This window comes from Tiliqua scincoides, chromosome 1, assembly GCF_035046505.1.
Source record: "Tiliqua scincoides isolate rTilSci1 chromosome 1, rTilSci1.hap2, whole genome shotgun sequence".
NCBI lineage: Eukaryota > Metazoa > Chordata > Lepidosauria > Squamata > Scincidae > Tiliqua > Tiliqua scincoides.
Window position 1 is genome coordinate 267,560,709 of NC_089821.1, and position 23,145 is coordinate 267,583,853.

At 43.1% G+C, this 23,145-nt stretch overlaps 1 protein-coding gene across 2 annotated transcripts in view; it reads left to right on the forward strand.

Moving 5' to 3' along the window:
* Window positions 1-2,492: 2,492 nt before the first annotated feature.
* MSH2 (mutS homolog 2) overlaps window positions 2,493-23,145 on the forward strand; it is a 98,267-nt gene continuing 77,614 nt past the window's right edge. For both annotated transcript variants that reach the window (XM_066611882.1, XM_066611883.1), the window contains exons 1-5: window positions 2,493-2,772; window positions 6,044-6,198; window positions 16,387-16,665; window positions 18,347-18,493; window positions 22,987-23,136. In XM_066611882.1, coding sequence (XP_066467979.1) covers window positions 2,535-2,772; window positions 6,044-6,198; window positions 16,387-16,665; window positions 18,347-18,493; window positions 22,987-23,136 — 969 coding nt within the window. In that variant the 5' untranslated portion in view covers window positions 2,493-2,534. The remainder of the gene's footprint in view (window positions 2,773-6,043; window positions 6,199-16,386; window positions 16,666-18,346; window positions 18,494-22,986; window positions 23,137-23,145) is intronic.

Sequence of the window (23,145 nt, forward strand, 5' to 3'; positions counted from 1 at the left end):
GCGATCAACTCATTTTGCCTCGAGATCTACCAGTAGATCTCGACTGACATATTGAGCACCCTTGCTTTAGAAAGACCATTAAAGGGACCAGATAGAATTTCAATTTTAAAGAACCAGATACTCAACTGATAACCACTACTCAGTGTTGTTATTCCCCAAGAGGGATGATGATGTTTTGGACCATACCCAAATCAGTATGAAAAAAGAAAATAGAAGGCAGGATTCTTATATCTTACAGTGACAGTAGGGGATGCTGTCTTTTCCAGGTGCCTTGCCAAAGGCAAGGGAGTCCAGGGCCACGAGAAGTTCTAGGGTTGGTTCACTTTCAAGCTCCTCCAGCACAGGCAGGCACTCAATATTGTTCAGTGCTTCTTCAGTGACTGCAGTTTCTCTGGAATATAGCTCAGAGTAGTGCTGCACCCAGCGTTCCATCTGCTGCACCCGATCCTGGATGACCTCGCCTGCGGCAGACTTCAGAGGGGCAATTCCAGAGGGGCAGAGTTCCAAACAACACAGTCCTGGAACGAGCTGGAATCCCTAGCATGTATGCACTGCTGAAACAGAGACGCCTGCGTTGGCTCGGTCATGTTGTGAGAATGGATGATGGGCGGATCCCAAAGGATCTCCTCTATGGAGAACTTGTACAAGGAAAGCGCCCTACAGGTAGACCACAGCTGCGATACAAGGACATCTGCAAGAGGGATCTGAAGGCCTTAGGAGTGGACCGCAACAGGTGGGAAACCCTGGCCTCTGAGCGGCCCGCTTGGAGGCAGGCTGTGCAGCATGGCCTTTCCCAGTTTGAAGAGACACTTGGCCAACAGTCTGAGGCAAAGAGGCAAAGAAGGAAGGCCCATAGCCAGGGAGACAGACCAGGGGCAGACTGCACTTGCTCCCGGTGTGGAAGAGATTGTCACTCCCGAATTGGCCTTTTCAGCCACACTAGACGCTGTTCCAGAACCACCATTCAGAGCGCGATACCATAGTCTTTCGAGACTGAAGGTTGCCAACAACAGTGACAGTGACATATGTCAAACATTGCTGACAAAAGTTCTGTTGATGCTGGAACAGTTTCCAGAATTCTCTGGTTTGGTACTTGGAGGTTCAAGAGTGTTTTTACATCCTTTCTCCTGCATGTCCGGATACAAAGTCTGGTGAGAGGTCAGCTTGACTGCAATGTTTTATGAGCTATATTTTTCTATAACCGATATCTCTTGAGTCACCAGCCTGTCTATGAGTTCACTTTGTCAGCTCCAAAAGGTAACATTCATAGCATCAGGAAATCCAGCCATTTCAGAACTGCCTGGATCTTTCCTAACTGTAACCTTGGCTGGGTACATGAGCAACTAAAGGAAAGAGGCAATTTGAAGATCTGATGCTGAGAAAAAAATGAGAGATCTTTTTGCTTTGTTTGCCTGTGAACAGCATGGAGAAATACTAAATCAGAGAGAGAGAGAGAGAGAGACATTTAGTGAATGCTTTTCTAAGATTTCCTCAGAATGACCTGAAACACTCCCAGTGGTGTAGCTGGAAGGGGGCAGTGCACCCAGTCTGGCAGGGGCAAGCGGCCCCTCCCTTTGGAGCCATTCCCGGCTCCGTTTTGCTCCCCCAGCCAGGAATGGCTCCAAAGGGAGGGGCTGCTTGCCCCTGCCAGACTGAGCCTCCCCACTGGACTGGCTGCTCCACCCCCCTCCAGCTACGCCACTGAACACACCCTATGGTCATAACAGAGCAAGGCCCAGGAGAGGAAAGCTAATGGACTAGGGGCCCAATACTACCCAACTTTCCTGCATTGGTGCAGCTACTGCACAGCCCTGAGGCAAGGGGACAAATGTTCCCTTACCTTGTGGAGGCCTCCACAACTACCCTCCCACCCAATGCAGCCCACACCCCATTAGAATGGTTACACCAGAGCTGGAAATTTGAATAGGATTTGGCCGGGGGCTGCCATCCTGTCCACACTTCCCTGGGGGTAAGCCCCATTGACTCTAATGGGACTGACTTCTGAGTAGACAGGTTTAGGATTGGGCACTCAGGCTGCCGTCCTGTCCACAGTTTCCTGGGAGTAAGCCCCATTGAACACAATGGGACTGACTTCTGAGTAGACAAGCACAGGCTTGGGCTCTGAGGTTGCCATCCTGTCCACACTTCCCTTGGAGTAAGCCCCATTGACTCTAGTGGGGCTTGCTTCTGAGTACGCTTACATAGGCGCATGTCTCCTCAGACGTAAGCCCCTTTATAATCAATGGGGCTTACTCCCAGGTAAGTGTGGCCAGGACTGTAGCCTGGGAAGGAAGCTGAGGGCGGCGGCCTTTCACGGTGCGGTTGATGCAGAGCTCCAGGAACGCCCCCGCCCGGCAGCCATTTTGAGGCCCCACCGCCTCCCGCGTCTGCCTGTTGCTATGGTAACATCAGGCGTCGCGCGAGAACAACACAAGGTCGTTACGGCGGCCGGGAGGGGACACGGAAGGCGTCGTGCGAGAGCACCGCGCAGCTTGGATTGGCTGAGAGAGGCCTCGGCCGGCGGGAGATTCGGCATGGCGGCCTCCGGCTGCACCTCCTCTTACAACTCCTACAACCGCGAGACGTTCTGGCCCGAGGGCTCGGCCGCCGAGAGCGCGCTGGTGCGCTCGGTGCTGGCGCTGCCGGCCAAGCACGAGGCCACCGTGCGCTTCTTCGAGCGCGGCGACGCCTTCACCGTCCACGGCGGGGACGCCACGCTGGCGGCCGACCTGCTCTTCCGGACGCGCAAGGAGCTGCGCATTCTGGGCGCCGGTACGGCTGGGGGGGGGTGAGGTCGGCGGAGCGCGTGGGCGCGTCCTGGGGCCTCTCGAGGCGCTCCGCGGGAGGCTCTGCCTCGCCCGCCCCCCGCTGGGAGAAGAGCCCGCCTGGGCCGCAGTCCGAGGGAGGCCTCAGGAGTCGCCCCCCGCTCCTCACGCTGTGTCGCACCCCCGCTGGGGTTCTGAGCCCGCCCTGAGGCGGTAACAAGAGCCCCGCTGGGGCAGCCAACGGCCCGCTGGTTCCTCAGGAGCGCGCACGAGAGACCCGCATCCTGTGCCGCTGTTGGAGGGACATGAAGGCTGCGAGCAGCCCCATTAATTATAATGGGACTTACTTCCGAGTAGTCACGCGTAGGACTTGGGCTCCAAGGCTGCAATCCTGTCCACGCTTACCTGGGAGTAAGCCTCGTTGTCTACAGTGGGGCTTACTTCTGAGTAGCCACGCATAGGATTGGACTCTGAGGGCGCAACCCTAACCAAATTTCCAGCTCTGAGTTCAGGTCAAGGCAACTCTGAGGACAACACTGCCTTCCCTTGAAGCCTCCAGGACTGCCCCCAACTGCAGGAGGCAGCACATGCCTCACTGGCACAGCTGTGCTTGCTGTCAGGATGGCACTGAGTTACCTGCCATAGGTTGCCCTAAGGTAGGCCAGTCATTGACTGACTAAGATGAGGTCCCAAATAATTAGTTCTCTTGGCTTTGAGTTGAGAAGAACAACTGAAATTAGAGCCAAGAGGGTGACTGTTACTCCTCTGAAAAGCCGGATAGGAGTGTTAATGGTCACAGTGACCCCATGAAACAGTTGTTGGCAAAACCATATAAAAACATAAATTTTCCAAGGAGTCTTTCCAAGATTTTCCATAGCTAAGGTAATGAATATTAAGGTACCAGTGATGTGGCAAACATGTCTGTGTCACTTGTGAAGGTATAAATTGTTATACCTTATAAAGGTTGTAAAGGTAGAAAAGGTGATTTTTCTATCCCAACTGCCTTGCATCTGGCATTCTGAGGTAGCCTAGTTCTAAAACCAGGAGGTTGTAGATTCGGGTGAAGCAGAGAACGTACGCGTTAAATAGATTTAGTCAGGGCAGTAAATACTGTAGGTGAATTTTGAACCTTGAAACAGATGGTTGGGGGAATATTTTCTCCTTGATATGTATTTTATGGGGTAGGTGGATAACACTAGCTGAGTTAAGAATAGTTTTTAATCACTGTATGCAATATATATGGGTGCTTGACTTTTATTTTTAATTCTTAATTATAGATAATGCGTACTTTTGTTGAAATATATTGTTTGAAATTTGTTAGAAAAAAGGACAGGTATAGGCCAGGTGGTTTCCCCCCCAACCATTTAGCAGCTCTACCTCCAGTCACATATTAAGACTACTCTAGAGTTTCCAGTAATAAGACTTTAAATGCTTCTAGTTGCTATAAAAAATAAGATGTAGGTTAATGTCACACATTTTTTTAAAAGCAAAATTAGCCCAACATAAGCATACACTTGATGGAGATTTTCCCTGGTTCTTCTTACTGATTGTATTGATTAGCTATTTTAATTTGAAGTAACATACTGTTTTCTTTGGACATTTTATTGTAACCAAATAGGAATCAAATATCAAAATACAGACCAAATCAATGTTCTGTATTCTGCCTGAATGTCACATGAGTATCTTGAAGCTTCTCCTTCTCCAAGGGCTTTTTATAGGTTTTCAGCCATCAAAACAATTGTTTACTTAAGTCATCCAAGTTACAAAACAACATTCTTTGGTTGACAGTTGCACATCTTTTCCCACCATATGGACTCACTCAATTATACCAAATACAAAATTATAAAAGACTTTAGAAAGCCCCTAAAGTGCCATTAAAGTTTCAACCAACAAATATATCATAGGGCCATAGTAACCCCAAAAATACAGGGGGACCACCAAATCAATGGATTCAGTTATCTTTGGGTCTGGTCTGTGCCGCCCTCCACACGCACCTCCTCTGGAGGCAAGGGAGGCTCTGCTCCCCTTGCTTCGAGAGGGTTCTCTGAGCCTAGTAGAGGCCGTGGATGTTCGTCCGAAGCCTCTATTGGACTCAGATTGGGCTCTAGAGCTGGAAAATGTCACTTCCGGTTTCTCTGTGAAACTGGAAGTGATGTTTTTAATGCCTTATAAGGCAGTGGGAGGCCTCGGAAAGCCCTAAGTACTAATATACAGTCTAACAAAACTCAGCAATAAAATGTAATATTAAAAACATTGATCTAAATATTAAGGATCTTGATTAAAAACTCTGTAGAAGAGCATCATCTTCAGCAGGCATTTGAAGACCAGTAATGCAGGGGGTTGATGGATATGTTCAAGGGATGTGTTCCACATTCATAGAGCTGCCACCAGAAAAGTTCTGTTCCAGGTATCTGCCTGCTGCACCTCAGTCTTTGGCAGGTCTTGTGCAGTCCATCTTGGTGCTTAAGTAGTTGTGTAAGGGTGAAGGCAATCCTTGAATTATCCAATCACAGGCCATTTGGGGCTTTAAACATGAATATCAGCCTTTTGAATTAAGCCTGGTAAGGAATTGATAACTAGTGCAGCCAGTGCAAGATTGATGTAATGTGTGCAGTTCACTGCATCTCTGTTAGCATCATAGCAGGTGCACTTTAAACCAATTATAATTTCTGATCGGTTTTCCAAGGAAGCCTCACCGAGTTTGTCAAAGAAAGTTACATTTGGTGCATAAGTACTCCAATGAAATAGGAATTTTGAAGAATATATTTGACTGATTCTGTGCTCCTGTGTGCATTTACTTGACAGTAGACTCTACTGAACATAGCGAGACTTATTTCTGTTTAAGATTGCATAGGTTTGGGCTGTTGTTAATGAGTATACATGAGTACATCTTAGGTTAAGTATTTCTGTTAACATTCTGTTACTAGTAGAACAACGGAAAAAAGCTACATTCTTTATTGCTATTTTGCATGCTAGATAATGCTGTGTTGGGGTGTGTCAAAACACCTGCTGTGCTGAAAATTCTAATATTTCTGATTCGTATTTCAGTCTTGATCTAGTATTACACCCAAGTGTGATTTGACTGTTACAGTAAGTGTAGGGACTATCATGGGCATGATCTAGCCCAGTTTAAGCACATTTGCTTTCAGTGGGAGCAATTTTAATACCCACTTAACCTTCCCATTGGAATTATTAAGAGTATAAAAAGTGATTCGTTTGGCTAGGTCGTACCTTCTGTTTGAATTGTATCATGTGTAAACCTTTTTATCATTCTTTAGGAAATAATAAACTTGAGAGTCATAAGCTTACCAAGAAGAATTTTGAGTCTTTTTTGAGGGATCTACTTTTGATTCGTAAGTACAGAGTGGAAGTGTACAAAAACAAAGCAGGAAGTAAATCTACCAAAGACTATGAATGGAAATTGGCACTCAAGGTATGTCTTCATCATAAATAATTGGACTGAATAACAGTATTAAGGAAGTACTTGTTCTGTTTGCAAACACAGGTAAACTTCTCAAACTTTTTACCTTGTTCTGTGGCTTCATAAAGTCATGCCAATTTAAATGTATTCCAGTGTTGCTTCGCTATCCCTTCCTTTGGATGATGGATCCTGCTCTTTTTAAAAAAGAAGGCATATCATAAGACTAGAAAAGTGCTTAACATTCCAGGATTAATTATCAGTGTTTTAAGCACCAACTTTGCTGAGGGCTGAGTAAATGTTTGAGGTTTTTAAAAGATGTGGGCCTAGTTCTCACTAAGATGGTAAAATCTTCTGGACTATTACTTCAGAACGGGGGGGGGGGATGCTCACATGGTTGTATATTTCTCAATAAAAAAATTTCCTGCTGTGTAGAAACCTTGGATGATAAGAAGACTGTGCTAGAACCCTTCTTTATGATATCTAGATTTCTGCATGGAGGAAACATTCCTGGTGACAGTGTCTGGCTTTATTCTGAAGCAGGCCAGTCCAAATACAGGTTTACTACTTCAGTGAGAATGTGCCTATAGGTTGTTTCCCCCTCCCCCATGGAATTACAGAGCATTTGGTTCCATCCTGCATGCTTGTAAAGTGAGGTAGAAAACATGCAAGAAATTCAGTTCCTCATTTTCCTCCTGAAGAAGTCAAGGTGTTCCTCTTTACCACCAACCTGGAATCTAAGATGGTGGAAATCAATCCATGTGACCAATGAATTGATCTTGTCTACTTTGTCACTGCCAATTATACAGAAGGTAAATCTGCTTGCTGGCATGTGTCTGTTTAGTTTTTAGATTTGTCTTGGCCTCTTACAAGGCAGTTCGTATAAATACAATTTTACATTTTATCAAGGATGGGAAAAGAATGAGGAGTTTGAAATTTCCTTATTATTTTATAAATGTTCTTCTTCCCCAGCAATACCCTTTGGCAATAATTCAAGTAGATGGTAGATTTGACATATTTCCTGTTCAGAGAGGGAATATGTAAACTGACTGAAGACTAGGGCTCAGTTGTCTTTCTCACCCCTATTTCTGTAACCACAGGGTCAGGTGCATGTGTGCACCCACAAGTAAGTCAGGGCTCACAAGAAGTAGTGATGGTGGAGTAAGAGTAAGAAAACTTTATTTCCATCACTTAGTCACTTAGTCACAAGGAAGTGTACTTAGTCACAAGGAAGGAATTTTCTTTCAGATGAGGTAGGCTGAGGGTAGATGAGGGTTGATTCACTTCCCCAAGTCACTGGCATTATTTGCTTTGCAAGTATGTTAGCTGAATCTCTCTCACCTTTAGTGCAGGGGGAGATGGTGTAGAGTAGAATTTGAGTACTTGCTTCTTTTTGGCCCAGTAAGACACTGACCACAGTTGTTTCCAGTGTGGCAATTTCTATTTTCCTGATTGATTGCTTATTTCTTTGAGACTACTGTGGGGTGAATGGACTTGTTTAGCAGCATACATAATATATTTTTTTAAACTTTATCTTTATAACGTTTTGAAGAGAAAAAAAAACTACAAACCATTTTCAAACACACACCCAGGCACAAAAAATAAATAAAATAATTTTGTCAAAATTACTGCATTCAATTAGTCTGATATGCTATGCATACAAATAATAATACAACAATTCATTAGATACTGGCTGTATACTTAAATCAAGAAATGGTTTCCAAATATTTTCAAATATATCCATCCGAAATTGGCGTGTACAAGCCATTCGTTTGTATGTAGCAAGTGTCAATAGGCTATCAGTCCAATGTATAATAGATGGAGGCATTTATCCTTCCAGTTTTTCTTAATCAACCTTTTAGCTATTGTTGGAGCGCAAATAATTCACCTTCTTTGACTGCCATTTAATCTGCAAGTCATGGGTATAAAATTCAACATAACATATAAATCAGTAAATATCTTTTTTTGTCCAGTTACAATATTAATATTGTTGACAACTTCTTCCCAAAAGCCACATATTACTGGGCAGGACATAGCATATGAGTTATTGTGGCATTTGATACATTACATCTCCTACATCTCAGTTCAACAATCAGTCCTTTGTTATATAATCATTGAGGGGTCCAATATAGCCAGAAAATAATCTTCTGTTGGATTAATCGCAATCCAAGATCCATAGATACCAAAGAAATATTTTGTAATATTAATCCATTGATTATATTGAATTGGTCTGGTAATTGGTCTGATTTATTTATGGGTCCATTTTTAATGTAGTACATTATATTTGTTACATACCAGCAAATATTTATATAGAAAAGTGGTAGGTTTCTTCTTGTCTTTTTACTCTGTTTTTTTAAGTAATAATGGAGACTCTGAAGCATTCAAGGCAGATGGGCCATACTTTGTTGTTAACAAATGTATCAATTGTAGTTATTGCCAATTGCAAACTCGGGTAATGAATATTTAAATTAGAAAAGGAGAAAAATTTGTTATTTCGATCTATTAGTTGACCCAGAGTTACAATAGCTTTATCAGCCGATGCCCTCCACAAAAAGGTTCTTTCCTTATCCTTAATTCAGAGTTCTTCCATAATGTAAGTTTACCATGTGAGTAAGGATTGAATTCATATTTATGGGCCAACATTTTCCATACCGGTCTTGTTGAAGATAACGCTAATGGGCTCTGTCTTGTATTAGAGTGCTTGGATCCTAAAGCTGTCCATTTCCACAGTGGGGTAACAGTATTCCCTTCCAAAATCATCCACAGTGGTTTATCAACTAAATTATACCAATAAGTACAAGAGGAAAGTAAGTATGTTTGATTATTATTGTGCAGGGGAAATTATGCAGGGGATGGACAGAGTAGATAGAGAGATGCTCTTTACACTCTCGCATAACACCGGAACCAGGGGACATCCACTAAAATTGAGTGTTGGGAGAGTTAGAACAGACAAAAGAAAATATTTCTTTACTCAGCGTGTCGTTGGTCTGTGGAACTTCTTGCCACAGGATGTGGTGACGGCGTCTGGCCTAGATGCCTTTAAAAGGGGATTGGACAAGTTTCTGGAGGAAAAATCCATTACGGGTTACAAGCCATGATGTGTATGTGCAACCTCCTGATTTTAGAAATAGGCTGTGCCAGAATGCCAGATGCAAGGGAGGGTACCAGGATGCAGGTCTCTTGTTATCTGGTGTGCTCCCTGGGGCATTTGGTGGGCCGCTTTGAGATACAGGAAGCTGAACTAGAAGGGCCTATGGCCTGATCCAGTGGGGCTGTTCTTATGTTCTTATGATATGCGTGCAAATCAGGTAATCCAAACCCACCCTCTCTAAATGGTAATTGCATCCGCTTCAATGAAATCCTTGGTGTTGTTGATCCCCACAAAAATTTCCTAAACAAAAAATATAAGCAGTTAATATATCTAAGAATATATGAAAAGATTTCACGCAAAACATATATTATATGTGGTAAAATATCCATTTTAAGGGTGTTTACTTTTCCCCACAGGGACATATTAAGCAGTGCCCACCTATCCAAATCTAATGAAATATCAGAAATTAATTTATCAAAATTCAATTAATCAGCTGCGATATATCACTGGGAATTAAAATTCCTAAATACTTGATATTCTCAGGGCACCACCTAAATTTCCATTCATTAAATGTACTCTATGTCTCCAAGTGCCATAACTTCAGATTTAGTCCAGTTAATCTTGTATCCAGAAACATCATGAAAGTAAGTCATTAATTTAAGTATTTCAGGTATGAACATCAGGGGATTCGAAATAAATAATAAAATATCATCATCATACAAGCATATTTTTGTCACCACTCTTGAGTCCAGCTTTGTCTAACTGTGGATGCTAATGGTTCTAAACAGAGATTTAACAGTAAGGGTGAGAGAGAGGGCATCCTTGCCTTACTCCTCTTTCCAGTAATATCTCCGTGGACAGATAGCCATTAACAAATATTCTTGATCGAAGTCCAGAATACAGAATTTTGATTCATTTCAAAAAATACTCAGAGAAGCCAAGTTTCTTTAGATTAAAAATATAAATTTATATTAAACTCTGTCAAACACCTTCTGCACATCTAATGAAAGGATCACTATTGGATTGGATCACTTAAATTCCAATGAAATCAAATACTCAACTAGCCTTAGGTTATTAGCGCCTTTACGGCCCTCTATAAAACCAACCTGATTGGAATGTATAATCGTTTTAATCATCCGTTGAAGCTGACTGGCAAACACTGTGGTCAGTATCTTAGCATCTACGTTTACCAATGATATGGGTTGGTAAGTGTCACATTTGGCGGGTTCTTTCCCTGGTTTTGGTATTAATTTAATAAATGCTTCAGATATAGAAGGTGGAAGTATATCCTTAGCAAAAATCTCATTATACAAATGATATAACTTGGGAATTAAGATCTTCCAAAAATTTTTATACCATTCCACTGGGAGTTCATCAGGTCCAGGAGACTGAATTACTTAATTTAAAACTAGCAAGCTTAATTTCTTATAATGATATAGGTTCAGCTAACAACTGCTGCTGATCCAAATTAAGAGAAGAAAGGTCATTGTTTTTTAAAAACTTGTTTATATCCTCATCCTGTGGCTCTTTTCCTCTAATATATAATTTAGAATAAAATTTGTTAAATTGAGCATTAATTTCTTTGAGTTTAATATATACTTTATTGTCTTCATCCTTTATCATTGCAATATATGTTCTCTGTCCCAACTGTCTTAATCAATATGCTAAAATCTTACCAGGCCTCTCCTCACTTTTCCAATACTTCTGACAGGTATAATGTAAAGCCCTTTCCAGTTTTAATGATAAGATTTCCTCATTCATACTTATATCTTTGTAACTGTGCATATATACCTGTAGATGGAGAGGTGGCTAATTGTATTAGAGCTTTTAATTTATTTCTCTAAGTCTCTTCCTTCATTGTCCTCTTTTTTTTCTTATAGGAAGCAAAGGAAATAATTTTACCCCATATTGTTATCATAAATGTTTCCCATATTGAAGTTTGACACTCAACACTCCCCTCATTAGTTTCAAATTTCAATTTCCTTGATCATTTTAATTTTAAAATTTTCATCGCTTAAAAGTGAAACGTCAAAACGCCATGGTTTATATACCTCAGCCTAGCCAATAATTTGAAAAGACAAGGAAATCAGGCAGTGATTGTATATCACAATCACATCGATAGTGGATGAGTTATTTTGAGGTTGAAAGGATTTAGATATTAAAAAATAATCCAATCTAGAACAGGTTTGATACCGAAGAGACAAAACTATATCCTGTGGGTGAGGAACCCACCATGTGTCTATCAGACCAAGTTCTTCCATGTATCTTTTAAGAGTTCTAATCTTTAACTGCATTCTATGTGGAGGCCTATTCCTATCCAGAACCTTGTTGATGTCTCCAATATTGATTTACTGATAAGGAATATTTGCTAGATGATTAAGGGCCCAATCCTATCCAACTTTTCAACTTCTGTGAAGCCACACTGCAGCCCCATGGTAAGGAAACAAATGTTCCCATACCTTGAGAAGTCCCCAGTGACTACCCCTCCACCATAGGATGCAGCCCATACTACTGTAGCTCAACTGCACCAGCGCTGAAAAATGGGATAGGATTGGGCCCTAAAACATTTGTAGAACATTTCTGGGTGACCCAAATTTGGAGCATATATGTACATATGAAAACATAATTAACACCAGACTAGTTAACTAGAATAATATATCTGCCCTCCTCATAAGTGATTACTTGTAAAGTTTGAAATGAGATCCTTTTATTTACTAAAATAGCCACATCTTTATCTGATGTAGAAACATCAGTAAGAAATATTTGTCCAACCCATTTTTTAATGAGTCTATCCTTGTCAGCCAATGTTAAATGCATTTCCTGGACAAATGCTAAATCTGTATTAAGATTATCCAATTTATAAAGCACTTTTTGATATTTGTGCTCATCTCTTAGCCCTCTTACTTGCCAAGAAATCAAGTTAATCATGGGTGTCTATTACTATATTATTAAGATTGGAAGATACCTTCTTCCCAATAAGGATAAGAACGCCTCTTATATCAGTCCTGTATAGCCCACAATCGAAATTTGCAAATAAAGGAAAAAAGAAAAAAAATATAGAATGCCAATGTAAATACTAATCTAACAGAAAAACCAGAAACAGAATGAATAAAACTTACTTAAAGCCCCTAAACAAAATAAAGGGGAAAAAAACCAGTGAAACCCATTTTAAAAAGCCAAATTCTTAACACTTCCATGTAAGGTAGGAGCACCAATCTCTCATTTGACACCATCTCAGCTGAGGCAAAGGAAATAAGCAAAAGAAAAAAACTCACAGAAGAGACCCAAGCATATCTTAAAGTGATATCTAAAATACCTTAGGTAAACAGAAGAAGAAGCAAAGAAAAGAAAAAGAGAAAAAAATTATTTGAATACACACACACACACACACACACACACACACACACACACACACAAAAGTATATCTTGTTGGCCTAATTGAGAAGGAAAAGAAAAAAAGCAATAAACTGTTTCCTTTGTACCAAATTTCCACAGTTTATAACTCATTCTATATTCGAATGCTTTCAAAATAAAAAATTAGCATAGTAGAGAAAACCAAAAAAGGAAAAAAAATCAACTTGCATAAGTAGATTTGAATCTTCCAGCCCTTTATTCAATAATTGTACTCCTTCTAAAGTAATATTTTCAGTCCAGCTAAGTATAACTCAGCAGATTATTTTTTAAAAAATTATTTAAAGATATATGCCGATATATATAAATATATACATATAGGTAGGTAGTTGGCAACCTTCAGTCTTGAAAGACTATGGTATGCTCTGCATGGTGGTTCTGGAACAGTGTCTAGTGTGGCTGAAAAGGCCGATTCGGGAGTGACAATCCCTTCCACGCTGAGAGCAAGTGCAGTCTGTCCCTGGTGTGTCTCCCTGGCTATGGGCCTTCCTTCTTTGCCTCTTTGCCTCAGACTGTTGGCCAAGTGTCTCTTCAAACTGGGAAAGGCCATGCTGCACAGCCTGCCTCCAAGTGGGCCGCTCAGAGGCCAGGGTTTCCCACCTGTTGAGGTCCACTCCTAAGGCCTTCAGATCCCTCTGAGAAGTACAAAGATACATGTACAATAATTTATTAAAGTTGCACATGTAAAAGAAAAGGAAAAACAAAGAAAGAGAAAAACCAGCATACGTAATATGATATCATAAGAACATAAGCCCAGCTGGATCAGGCCATAGGCCCATCTAGTCCAGCTTCCTGTATCTCACAGTGGCTCACCAAATGCCCCAGGGAGCACACCAAATAACAAGAGACCTGTATCCTGGTGCCCTCCCTTGCATCTGGCATAGCCTATTTCTAAAATTAGGTTGCACATACAACCTTGTAACCCGTAATGGATTTTTCCTCCAGAAATTTGCCCAATTCACTTTTAAAGGCATCTAGGTCAGATGCCATCACCACATCCTGCGGCAAGGAATTCCACAGACCAACCACATGCTGAGTAAAGAAATACTTTCTTTTGTCTGTCCTAACTCTCCCAACACTCAATTTTAGTGGATGTCCCCTGGTTCTGGTGTTTTGTGAGAGTGTAAAGAGCATCTCTCTATCCACTCTGTCCATCCCCTGCATAATTTTGTATGTCTCAATCATGTCCTCCCTCAGGCGTCTCTTTTCTAGGCTGAGGAGGCCCAAACGCTGTAGCTTTCTTCATAAGGAAGGTGCTCCAACCCAGTAATCATCTTAGTCGCTCTCTTTTGCACCTTTTCCATTCCACTATGTCTTTTTTGAGACGTGGCGACCAGAACTGGACGCAATACTCCAGGTGTGGCCTTACCATAGATTTTTACAATGGTGTTATAATATTAGCTGTTTTCTTCTCAGTACCTTTTCTAATGATCCCAAGCATAGAATTGGCCTTCTTTACTGCTGCCGTACATTGGGTTGACACTTTCATCGAGCTGTCCACCATCATCCCAAGATCTCTCTCCTGATCTGTTACAGGCAGCTAAGAACCCATTAGCCTATATGTGCAGTTTTGATTTTTTTGCTCCAGTGTGCATAACTTTACAGTTACTTATGTTGAAACGCACCTGCAGTTTGCTGCCCGTTCTGCCAGTTTGGAGTGATCCTTCTGGAGCTCCTCACAATCACTTCTGGTCTTCACCACTCAGAAAAGTTTGTTGTTGTCTGCAAACAGCCACCTTGCTATTCAACCCTGTCTCTAGGTCATTTATGAAGAGGTTGAAGAGCACCGGTCCCAGGACAGATCCTTGGGGGACACTGCTTTTTACCTCTCTCCATTGTGAAACTTGCCCATTGACATCCACTCTCTGTTTCCTGGTCTTCAACCAGGTCTCAATCCATGAGAGGACCTGCCCTCTAATTCCCTGACTGTGGAGTTTTTTCAGTAGCCTTTGGTGAGGGACCATGTCAAACACCTTCTGAAAGTCCAGATATATAATGTCCACGGGTTCTCCCGCATACACTTGCCTGATGAACTTTTCGAAGGATTCTAAACGGTTTGTGAGGCAAGACTTAACCTTGCAGAAGCCGTGCTGATTCTCCCTCAGCAAGGCTTGTTCGTCTATGTGTCTTTAAAGAGGCATTCCACCATCTTACCTGGTATAGATGTCAGGCTGACTGGCTTATAGTTTCCCAGGTCCCCACTCCTTCCTTTTTAAAAGTTCGGTGTGACATTTGCTATCCTCCAATCCTCTGGCACCGTGTCTGTTTTGAGGGACAGGTTGCATTTTTTAGTCAAGAGATCAGCAACTTCATTCTTCAATTCATTAATATCTCTTGGGTGGTTTCCAACAGGTCCCGGTGACTTATTGATCTTTAATTTGTCAATTAGGTCTGTAATGTCTTATCTTTTAACCTCTATTTGACTTAATTCCTTGGTCTGGAGGGGCTGTTCAGGCAGTGGTGTCTGCCTGAGGTCTTCTGCCGTAAAGACAGATGCAAAGAACTCATTTAATTTCTCTGCCATCTCTAAGTCTCCTTTTATCTCCCTTTTCCCTCCCTCACCATCCAGAGGGCCAACCGCTTCTCTGGCGGGTTTCCTGCTTCTAACATATTTGAAGAAGCTTTTATTATTCCTTTTAATGTTGCTGGCCATGCGTTCCTCATAGTCTCTCTTGGCCTCCCATATCACCTTCTTACATTTCTTTTCCCACAGTTTATGTTCCTTTTTATTCTCCTCATTAGGACAAGACTTCTATTTACGGAAGGAAGCTTCCTTGCCCTTTACAGCCTCTAACTTGGCACATTAGCCGTGCGGGCACCATCCTGGACTTAGTAGAGCTCTTCTTTCTTTGTGGTATACACCTCTGCTGGGCTTCTATTACTGTTGTGTTAAGCAGCCTCCATGCACTCTGTAGAGATTGGACTTTTTTTTACCTTCCCTTTCAATCTAACCAGCCTCCTCATTTGAGGGAAGTCTGCTTGTCTGAAGTCTAGTGTTTTTTTGACAGATTTGCCTGGTACTCTTTGACATGCATGTCAAAACAGATTGCAGCATGGTCACAGTTCCCCAATGGCTCAGTAACATTTACATTGCTAACCAGGTCCTGAGTACTGCACAATATTAAATCCAGAGTCACCTGTCCTCTGGTGGGCTTCATGACTAGCTAGTGTAAGGCACAGTCATTTAGCATGTCAAGGAATCCAGTTTCTCTTTTGTGACCAGAATACAAATGGACCCAGTCGATATGAAGATAATTGAAGTCCACTATGATTACAACCCTGTCCCTCCTTGACACCTCCCTGATCTGTTTCCTCATTTCAAGGTCCCCTTCTGGTTTCTGGTCTGGAGGACGATAGTATGCCCCCAGTATTACACTGCTCCTAAGGCCTGATAATTTAACCCACAGAGATTCTATGGTGGAGTCGGACCAGCCTTCAATCTCTACTTTGCTGAATTCTATCCCTTCCTTAACATAAATGGCCACCCCTCCTCCAACATGCCCCCCCCGTCTCTCGTGTAGAGTTTATAGCCCAGGATTGCGGTATCACTGGATCTTATTCAAATAACAATTTCAAAAGGTCTAATATGTATGAGCATTTTATTTTCCTTGGACGGAGAAACTCCAGTTGGTTGGCAGTTTAGTTGATGTGTGTATTAAAATGTTTTTAAACCAAGTTCCTTGGTTTCCTTTCTCTAATAGGGTTCTCCGGGGAACCTTGACCAGTTCGAAGATGTTCTATTTCAAAACCTCGATATGTCATGTTCTGTTGGCGTTGTGGGCATTAAGCTATCCTTGGCTGATGGGCAGAGAGTTGTTGGAGTTGGGTTTGTCGATTCTTTGCTGAGGAAACTAGAAGTGTGTGAGTTTCCTGATGATGAAAAGTTATCAAACCTTGAAGCCGTGCTGGTTCAAATAGGACCTAAGGAATGTGTGCTTCCTCTTGGAGAGACTGCTGGAGATATGGGAAGACTGAGAGAGGTAAGCCATGAAAATCTTGTGGGCTATGAATTTTGTTTACATAAATATAATAAACATAAATATAAAACTGAGGTTGAGAAGAGAACAAATCTTTGAAGATGAGTATTGATTATGCCTGCATGCCGGAAAGTCCAGTCTTAAGCTGCCTGGCGTGTAGGCCTGCCGTGGTATCCTGACCATGCCAGGCAGCCAGAGGCAGCTCCTCGGTAGAAGGGGCTTTTGTTGGTTGTTTCACTGGCGCAGAATCAAAAAACCTCGGTTTGGGCCACAGGACCCGACATGGAGCTCTGGATCCAGCAGAGCTGGCACATTTGCAACATGCTTGCATTGCACATTTATAGCACGTTTGCAACAGTTCGTGCCAGCTGTAAGCCGGTGTGCATGGGTCTGGATTGGGCCCTTAATAACCTTGACCAGTAGATTAATTTACAAAAGCTTTAGTTTAAATTTGTGGCAGCCAATGCTGTTGCCTTCTGTCCCAGTACTTTTAGGCTTATGAGAAAGGTAAGTACTTGTGTTCTGTTTGCTACTCAGTGGCCCAACTCAAAAGTCAGCATGGTTTGATCCACAGGTTCCTATACTCCCTTGTTATAGTTTAGTATCTACAGTGAAGCTTGTTATAGTTTAGTATCTACATGGAACCCCTGGGAGAGGCCATCCGGGGATTTGGAGTGGGGTGCACCCAGCACTCTCTCCTTTCCATCAGATTACAGGGTGACTGTTGGGGCCCTGGAGCCTTGCATGGAGGCAGTTGGGACCTGGATGAGGGTTAACAAGCTGAGATTAAATCTGAACAAGACAGAGGTTCTTCTGGTTTGGAAATCGTCAATGCAGGTGCTAGAGTATTGTCCTCTGTTGAATGGGGTTGCACTCCCTCTGAAGGAGTAGGTCCTCATCTTGGAGGTTTGCCTAGATTTGCAGCTGCTACTAGATTCCTAGGTGGTGACTGGCTGGGGGGGGGGTATTTGCCCAAATTTGGCTGGTGCGCCAGCTGCGACCATACCTGGATTGTGTGGACCTGGCCATAGTGATCCATGCCATAGTGACATCAAGATTAGACTATTGCAATGTACTCTATGTTGAGCTGTATTTAATGGTGGTTCAGAAACTGTAATTAGTGCAGAATATACCAGCCTGTGTGATTGCTGGAGGCAGGCAGTTAGACTCCTTTGTGTTGCTGCACTGGCAGCATTTCTGGATATCTTCGTTAGCTGTACAAGTCGTTAGCTGTAAGCTTTGGAACATATAGTCCTAGAACTATTTCCTTTGCTAGGGTCACATCCCCACAGGTGGGGATCCCCACAGGTCCCAAAGTAGTCTACAAAGGTCTACAAAGACCCCAAAGGTCTACAAAGTAAAGGTCTGAGAGTGGCAGCCTCATAGTCCTCTGATAGTACACTGCCCCTTTTGAGTCCTGTAGGAAGTGTTCCTGGCTGCTCTGTTCTGTTTGGATCTGCACCACCTCATCATGTGGCGCATATAAGAGTAGACCCATTGGGGCTGCTGTAGTGTGACATGGGGTAAGGAGTAAGGTTTCCCCTTGCCTCGGGCTACGCTGCTTTTGACCCTAAACTTGCGCTAGATGCAGCGCAGGCCTGCTGACCTGCCTGCTGCAGTGGAAGTTAGGACTGGGCTGTTAATTGCTTAGAGTTTTTAACAACTGTTGATTTTATACATACAGGTTGTTAAAAGAGGAGGCATTCCGATCACAGACCGAAAAAAGAATGAATTTTCAACAAAAGATATTGTGCAGGATCTCAACCGTTTGTTGAGATCAAAAAGGAAAGAGAAACTGTCTAGTGTGACATTGCCTGAAATTGACCAACAGGTGGGTAACTAGAGCTATGTGGTGTTGTGACTTTAGGAAATTTTGACTTTGGTGGGGTTTCTTTGTACGATAAATCTAAGATGTTTTGAAGGGGAGAAATGAGAGAGGGAATGTCCAAACCTGTACAGTACATGCTTCTGTAATCTTCATATCTGCCTATTAAAACTTTTCTATGGCTATGGAATAACTTCTAAAATCTGTAGATCAGGGTGTATTTAAAGCAATAAAGTGAAAGTTAATGCTGCTTTCTTAAATTTATCTATAATCTCTTTGTGGAAATACTTTAAATAGTTGTATTAGATCTTAATAGTTTTTAATTACATCACTATTTGTGAAAAAATGGTATTGCATCCTTCAATAATATACTGTCAGAGTGATTGTCAGTGAAAACAAATGGTGGAACTGCAGCAATGTGGCTGAAACTGCAGAGGTAAAAAAAGCACATGAACATCACAAGAGCAAACCAGATTCAGCTATTGATTAAGAAGGCCTGGGAAAATAAGAAAGGCCTTTGCCTAGTGCTTAAGTAGGTGCCAGGTTGACTCTTGTGGGGGAGGGGCTTTTCAGAGATGGGGTACCACAACCAAGGCAGGAATTGTCCATGATAATTCCACTTTTTGACTCAGTGGTCCACAGGCTCCTAAAGTTTGGGAACCACTGGCCTAAAGTCTGCCTAAAACCGCTCTGAGTGTTCAAGAGGGAGATTAAGTGGGGTATAAATTTTTAAATAAATAAAGTTTTGGACAGGTCTCCTAAGGCAGTCCCATGTTTAGTACATTGCAGTAACCTAACTGAAAGGTTCTTGACGCATAGAAAATAAAACCCAGGCTTTCGGTTGCAGCTATCATGCCAACCTTCCATAACATTACAGCTTTTATATGTGGGGGGGGGGGGGGAGGTGTTTGGGCCATTCCTCCAGTGTTCCAATAAGTATATGAACCAGTTAGGAAGGTACACTTGAAATCAGCTTTTTTTTGCTAATGGCAGTATTTTGCAGGCTGCTATGATGCGTAATGACCACCGGGGGCTACCCTAGCCTACAAGTGTCTGAGTGAATGGGATGTGCTGGATAATACTGAAGATGGAAAAGTTCTTAAAGTTGTGGCAAGATAAATCCCCTTGCCCCGTTTTAGATGTTGTAAAAAGCATGTCTCCTACTTAATAGTTAAAGGGCAGCCTTTCGAGAAGATGAGGCACCTGAGAAATAGGCAGAAATGGCAGCATCTTCAGTTCTCTAGGGACTTATTGCAGGTGACCTGAGAAATGAGTGCCAAGCTCACAAAGATCCACAACCACCCCCTAGGACAGGTATTGTGGCATGGGAGATATGCATGGAAAGGGCAGCAGCCAGCCAGGAGTGGCCCTGGGACAATGTGACCAGCAGCCTGGAAACATTGGCAGAACAAAGGTCCTAAGGCATAAGCGTACTGATTGGGACTGGTTGAGGGCACACAGTGCATGATGAGTGCCTTCATGAAGAGGCAGTTCACTGTGATAGAGGCTTATCTGCCCAGACATACACCTCCACAAGCTAGCGGGGGGGGGGAGCACTAGGTGGCCATGTCCTTGAAGGGCCTTAATCCCCCCCCCCTTTGTGAACATTTACTAGCACTTGTTTTGTGTGCATCTGTAACTAGCTGCTGTTCATGGGAATGTAGTAAACACGGCATTTAAAATTCATTTTGGAATGTCTATTAACAAGTAACATGGCAGTTACTTGGGGAGAACCCTGCCTTGGTCAAAAAGAGATCAAGGAAAAAGAACTTATCTATTAAAGTTGGACTGGCTAATTGTGTCATATGCCTGTGGCTACTATGCATTAGATGGATTTGCTAAACTCAAGTCAGACAATAGTAGTGCTTTTCTGCCTGTTAACACACCTGTTACTGGAGAGAACATTGTACATAGAAGTGTTAATTATTCACCCAATTAGATATTTAGTCATTTTATTACTATAGATGTTTGTTTAGGGCATCTTGGAGCATAGCTCATCCATTGAAACACTTAGAGCGCAATCCAAATGGTGCATCTGGCTGGCACAAGTCTCTTGCGCTGGCCGGGGAGGGTTGCAAACGTGCCATAAAGCACGTTTGTCCCTCCTCTAGAGACAGCTGGGCTGGCTCAAGGACCTTTGCTGGTCCACGGAGGCTGCATCCAGCCTGCTCTGTGACAACAACTGGTATGATTGCGCCAGCTGAGCTCAGCGAGCACGAGGGTCTGGGGGGGCGTCGGGAGGCCGGAGAGGAGGCATTTTAGGGCAGGTGAGCCTGTGGGTGGGTAGCGGGAGAGCGGGGGTGGGGCCAAGATCTGGCACAAGTGCCAGATCCTGACCCCGTTCCTGGGCAGCACAGTGCGGCTCCGGGCTGCTTGGGTCTCCGTCACCTCTTTAGGTGGCGTAGATCCAAGTAGATGCATTGGGGCTGCAGTGGATCTCCCCAGGGTAAGGGGAAGCGTTTTCCTTTGCCCCAGGTCAAGCCGCTTGCAACCAGAAACTCGTGCTGGATACAGGGCAGGCCTGCTGGCCTCCCTTTTCCAGCGCAAGTTAGGATTACACTGCCCATTTTTAAATTCTCTAATGTGGAATTTGTTGCTTTTGCCTCACTTACCTCCCTTTGTCCACATTCCCTCCTCATTGACAGTGGCCTGGGTTTTATTGTGGTCCTCAGAACTAAAGTGTGAGGAAAGATAACGGCTGGATGCTGTGAGCCAGCCACCATTTCACTGAAACGAAGTGCCACATCCTTTTTGATTGCCGTCATGTTGTCTCCCCGACTGACTCTCATCATCATTCTGCGTGAATGCAGTCAAATGGCAGGCACTGCCAGTCAATTTATGGTTAATTCCTCCCCGCTTCCTCATAAGCAGGGAAGGAGGGAAGCCCATTTTTTTCAACTGGCAGCCCCCCCCCAGGGAAATTCAAACAATGAGGGGGAAAAATTATCTATTGGAGTGTCAAATTTCTTTACCATACAGGTCCAGCCTATCTATACACTGATTTTTTATACACAGATTTGACTCAACACGAATGGCACCTGCAAATGAGAAGGAATGTGCTGATCCCTGGAGAAGGGGAAAAATGCATCCCTTTAAAATCACAGTTTAAAACATTGAACAGTCCTTTAAAAATAGCCTCCTTAATGAGAGAGAGGGCAGCTAGCTGACAATCCATCAAAACTTCTCTCTCCAGGCGAACCCTCCCTTTCCCCTGAGCTTGTGAAAGAAAGATACTTTGCATTGTTGAAGGGAGGGGTTGGAGTGAAGCCTTTCTAAGCACTTTGAGAGAGACTGTTTGTTGGATTGTGTCTTAATGACTCTTATCTTACATCACAAAGGTCAGCAGGGCTGTTTTTAAATCATCGGAGAAAAGAAACTTTGTTTTTTAAATTGATTTGCTATAGTGCGTGTTTTGCCATCCACAAGCGAGTGTTTGGAACGGAACCCACTTGAATAACTCTCTCCCCCCAAGGCAGTGGTTTCCAACGTTTAGGAGACCACGGACTACTGAGGCAAAAATTGGAATTATCATGGACCACATGCAAGCCCTCACCCCCGCATGCAAAAAATACATTTAGATTTGTAATACAGGCAGTCCTAATTATCCACAGGGGTTCCATTCCTGATACCTCTGTGGATAAGGAAAACCACAGGTATTAGAAAACCTACGGTTTTCACCCCCCTGAACTTGTTTGGAGCTAAGCCACTGGTCAATCCAGAGGCTCTTCTGCTACCCGCAGACAGACGCACACAGCCTCTGCGGGCTTCAGAAGAGCCTCCAGAGGTGAGAGGCGTACAGCTCCCCTCACCTCTGGAGGTTCCAGGTTGACCCGCACCACAGGTACCATCTCCCAGGGATGCTAGGCCCCTCAGTCCCATTTTTTAAAGTGAACTGCAGTGCAGAATCTGCAAATTTTTGTCAGGGCCGGCTCAAGACTTCCTGATGTCTCAGCTGGTGTGCACATGCTACCCTCCCCTTGCCTGGAGATTGCTAACCTCTCCTGCTCCCTGGATTGGAAAAAGAAGAGTGGGTGGGGTAGAGGAAAGTCTGCTGGCACTCTAGCTCACACTTCCTCTTCTGTTCTGTCTGCCATCTCCGATTCAGAGAGTGGGAAGAGGAGGAGGAGTTGCAGCAGAAATTGACATAGTTGGGCATCCCTCTGCCAACCTGCTGCCTGAGGTTGCCACCTCAGGCCTCATGGATGGGCTGGCTTTGTCTGTCTGACTGTCGTCATTTATCCAAATGCAGTCAAGCTGCTAAAAAAACAAGAATAAAATAACATGAAAAGTCTCTGCCTGAACCCCTGGAGGCCTTTTCCAGTCAGACTGGACAGTACTGGGTAGTTAGGTTAATGGCCTGACATTGTGGAAGGCAGCTTCATATATGTTTTTAATATGAATATAATTTTTTTTAAAGGCAGTTGGGGCGCAATCCCAGCAGTGATAAGTTGCCAGCGTGCACATATACAGAGTAATATTATCCATTGAAATTTTTTCAGGTTGCCATGTCTGCATTGTCTGCAGTGATTAAGTATTTAGAACTTTTAACTGATGAGTCTAATTTTGGGCATTTTGAACTCAGTACCTTCGATCTCAGTCAGTACATGACATTGGATCACTCAGCTGTGAGAGCACTAAACATTTTCCAGGTAAGTAGT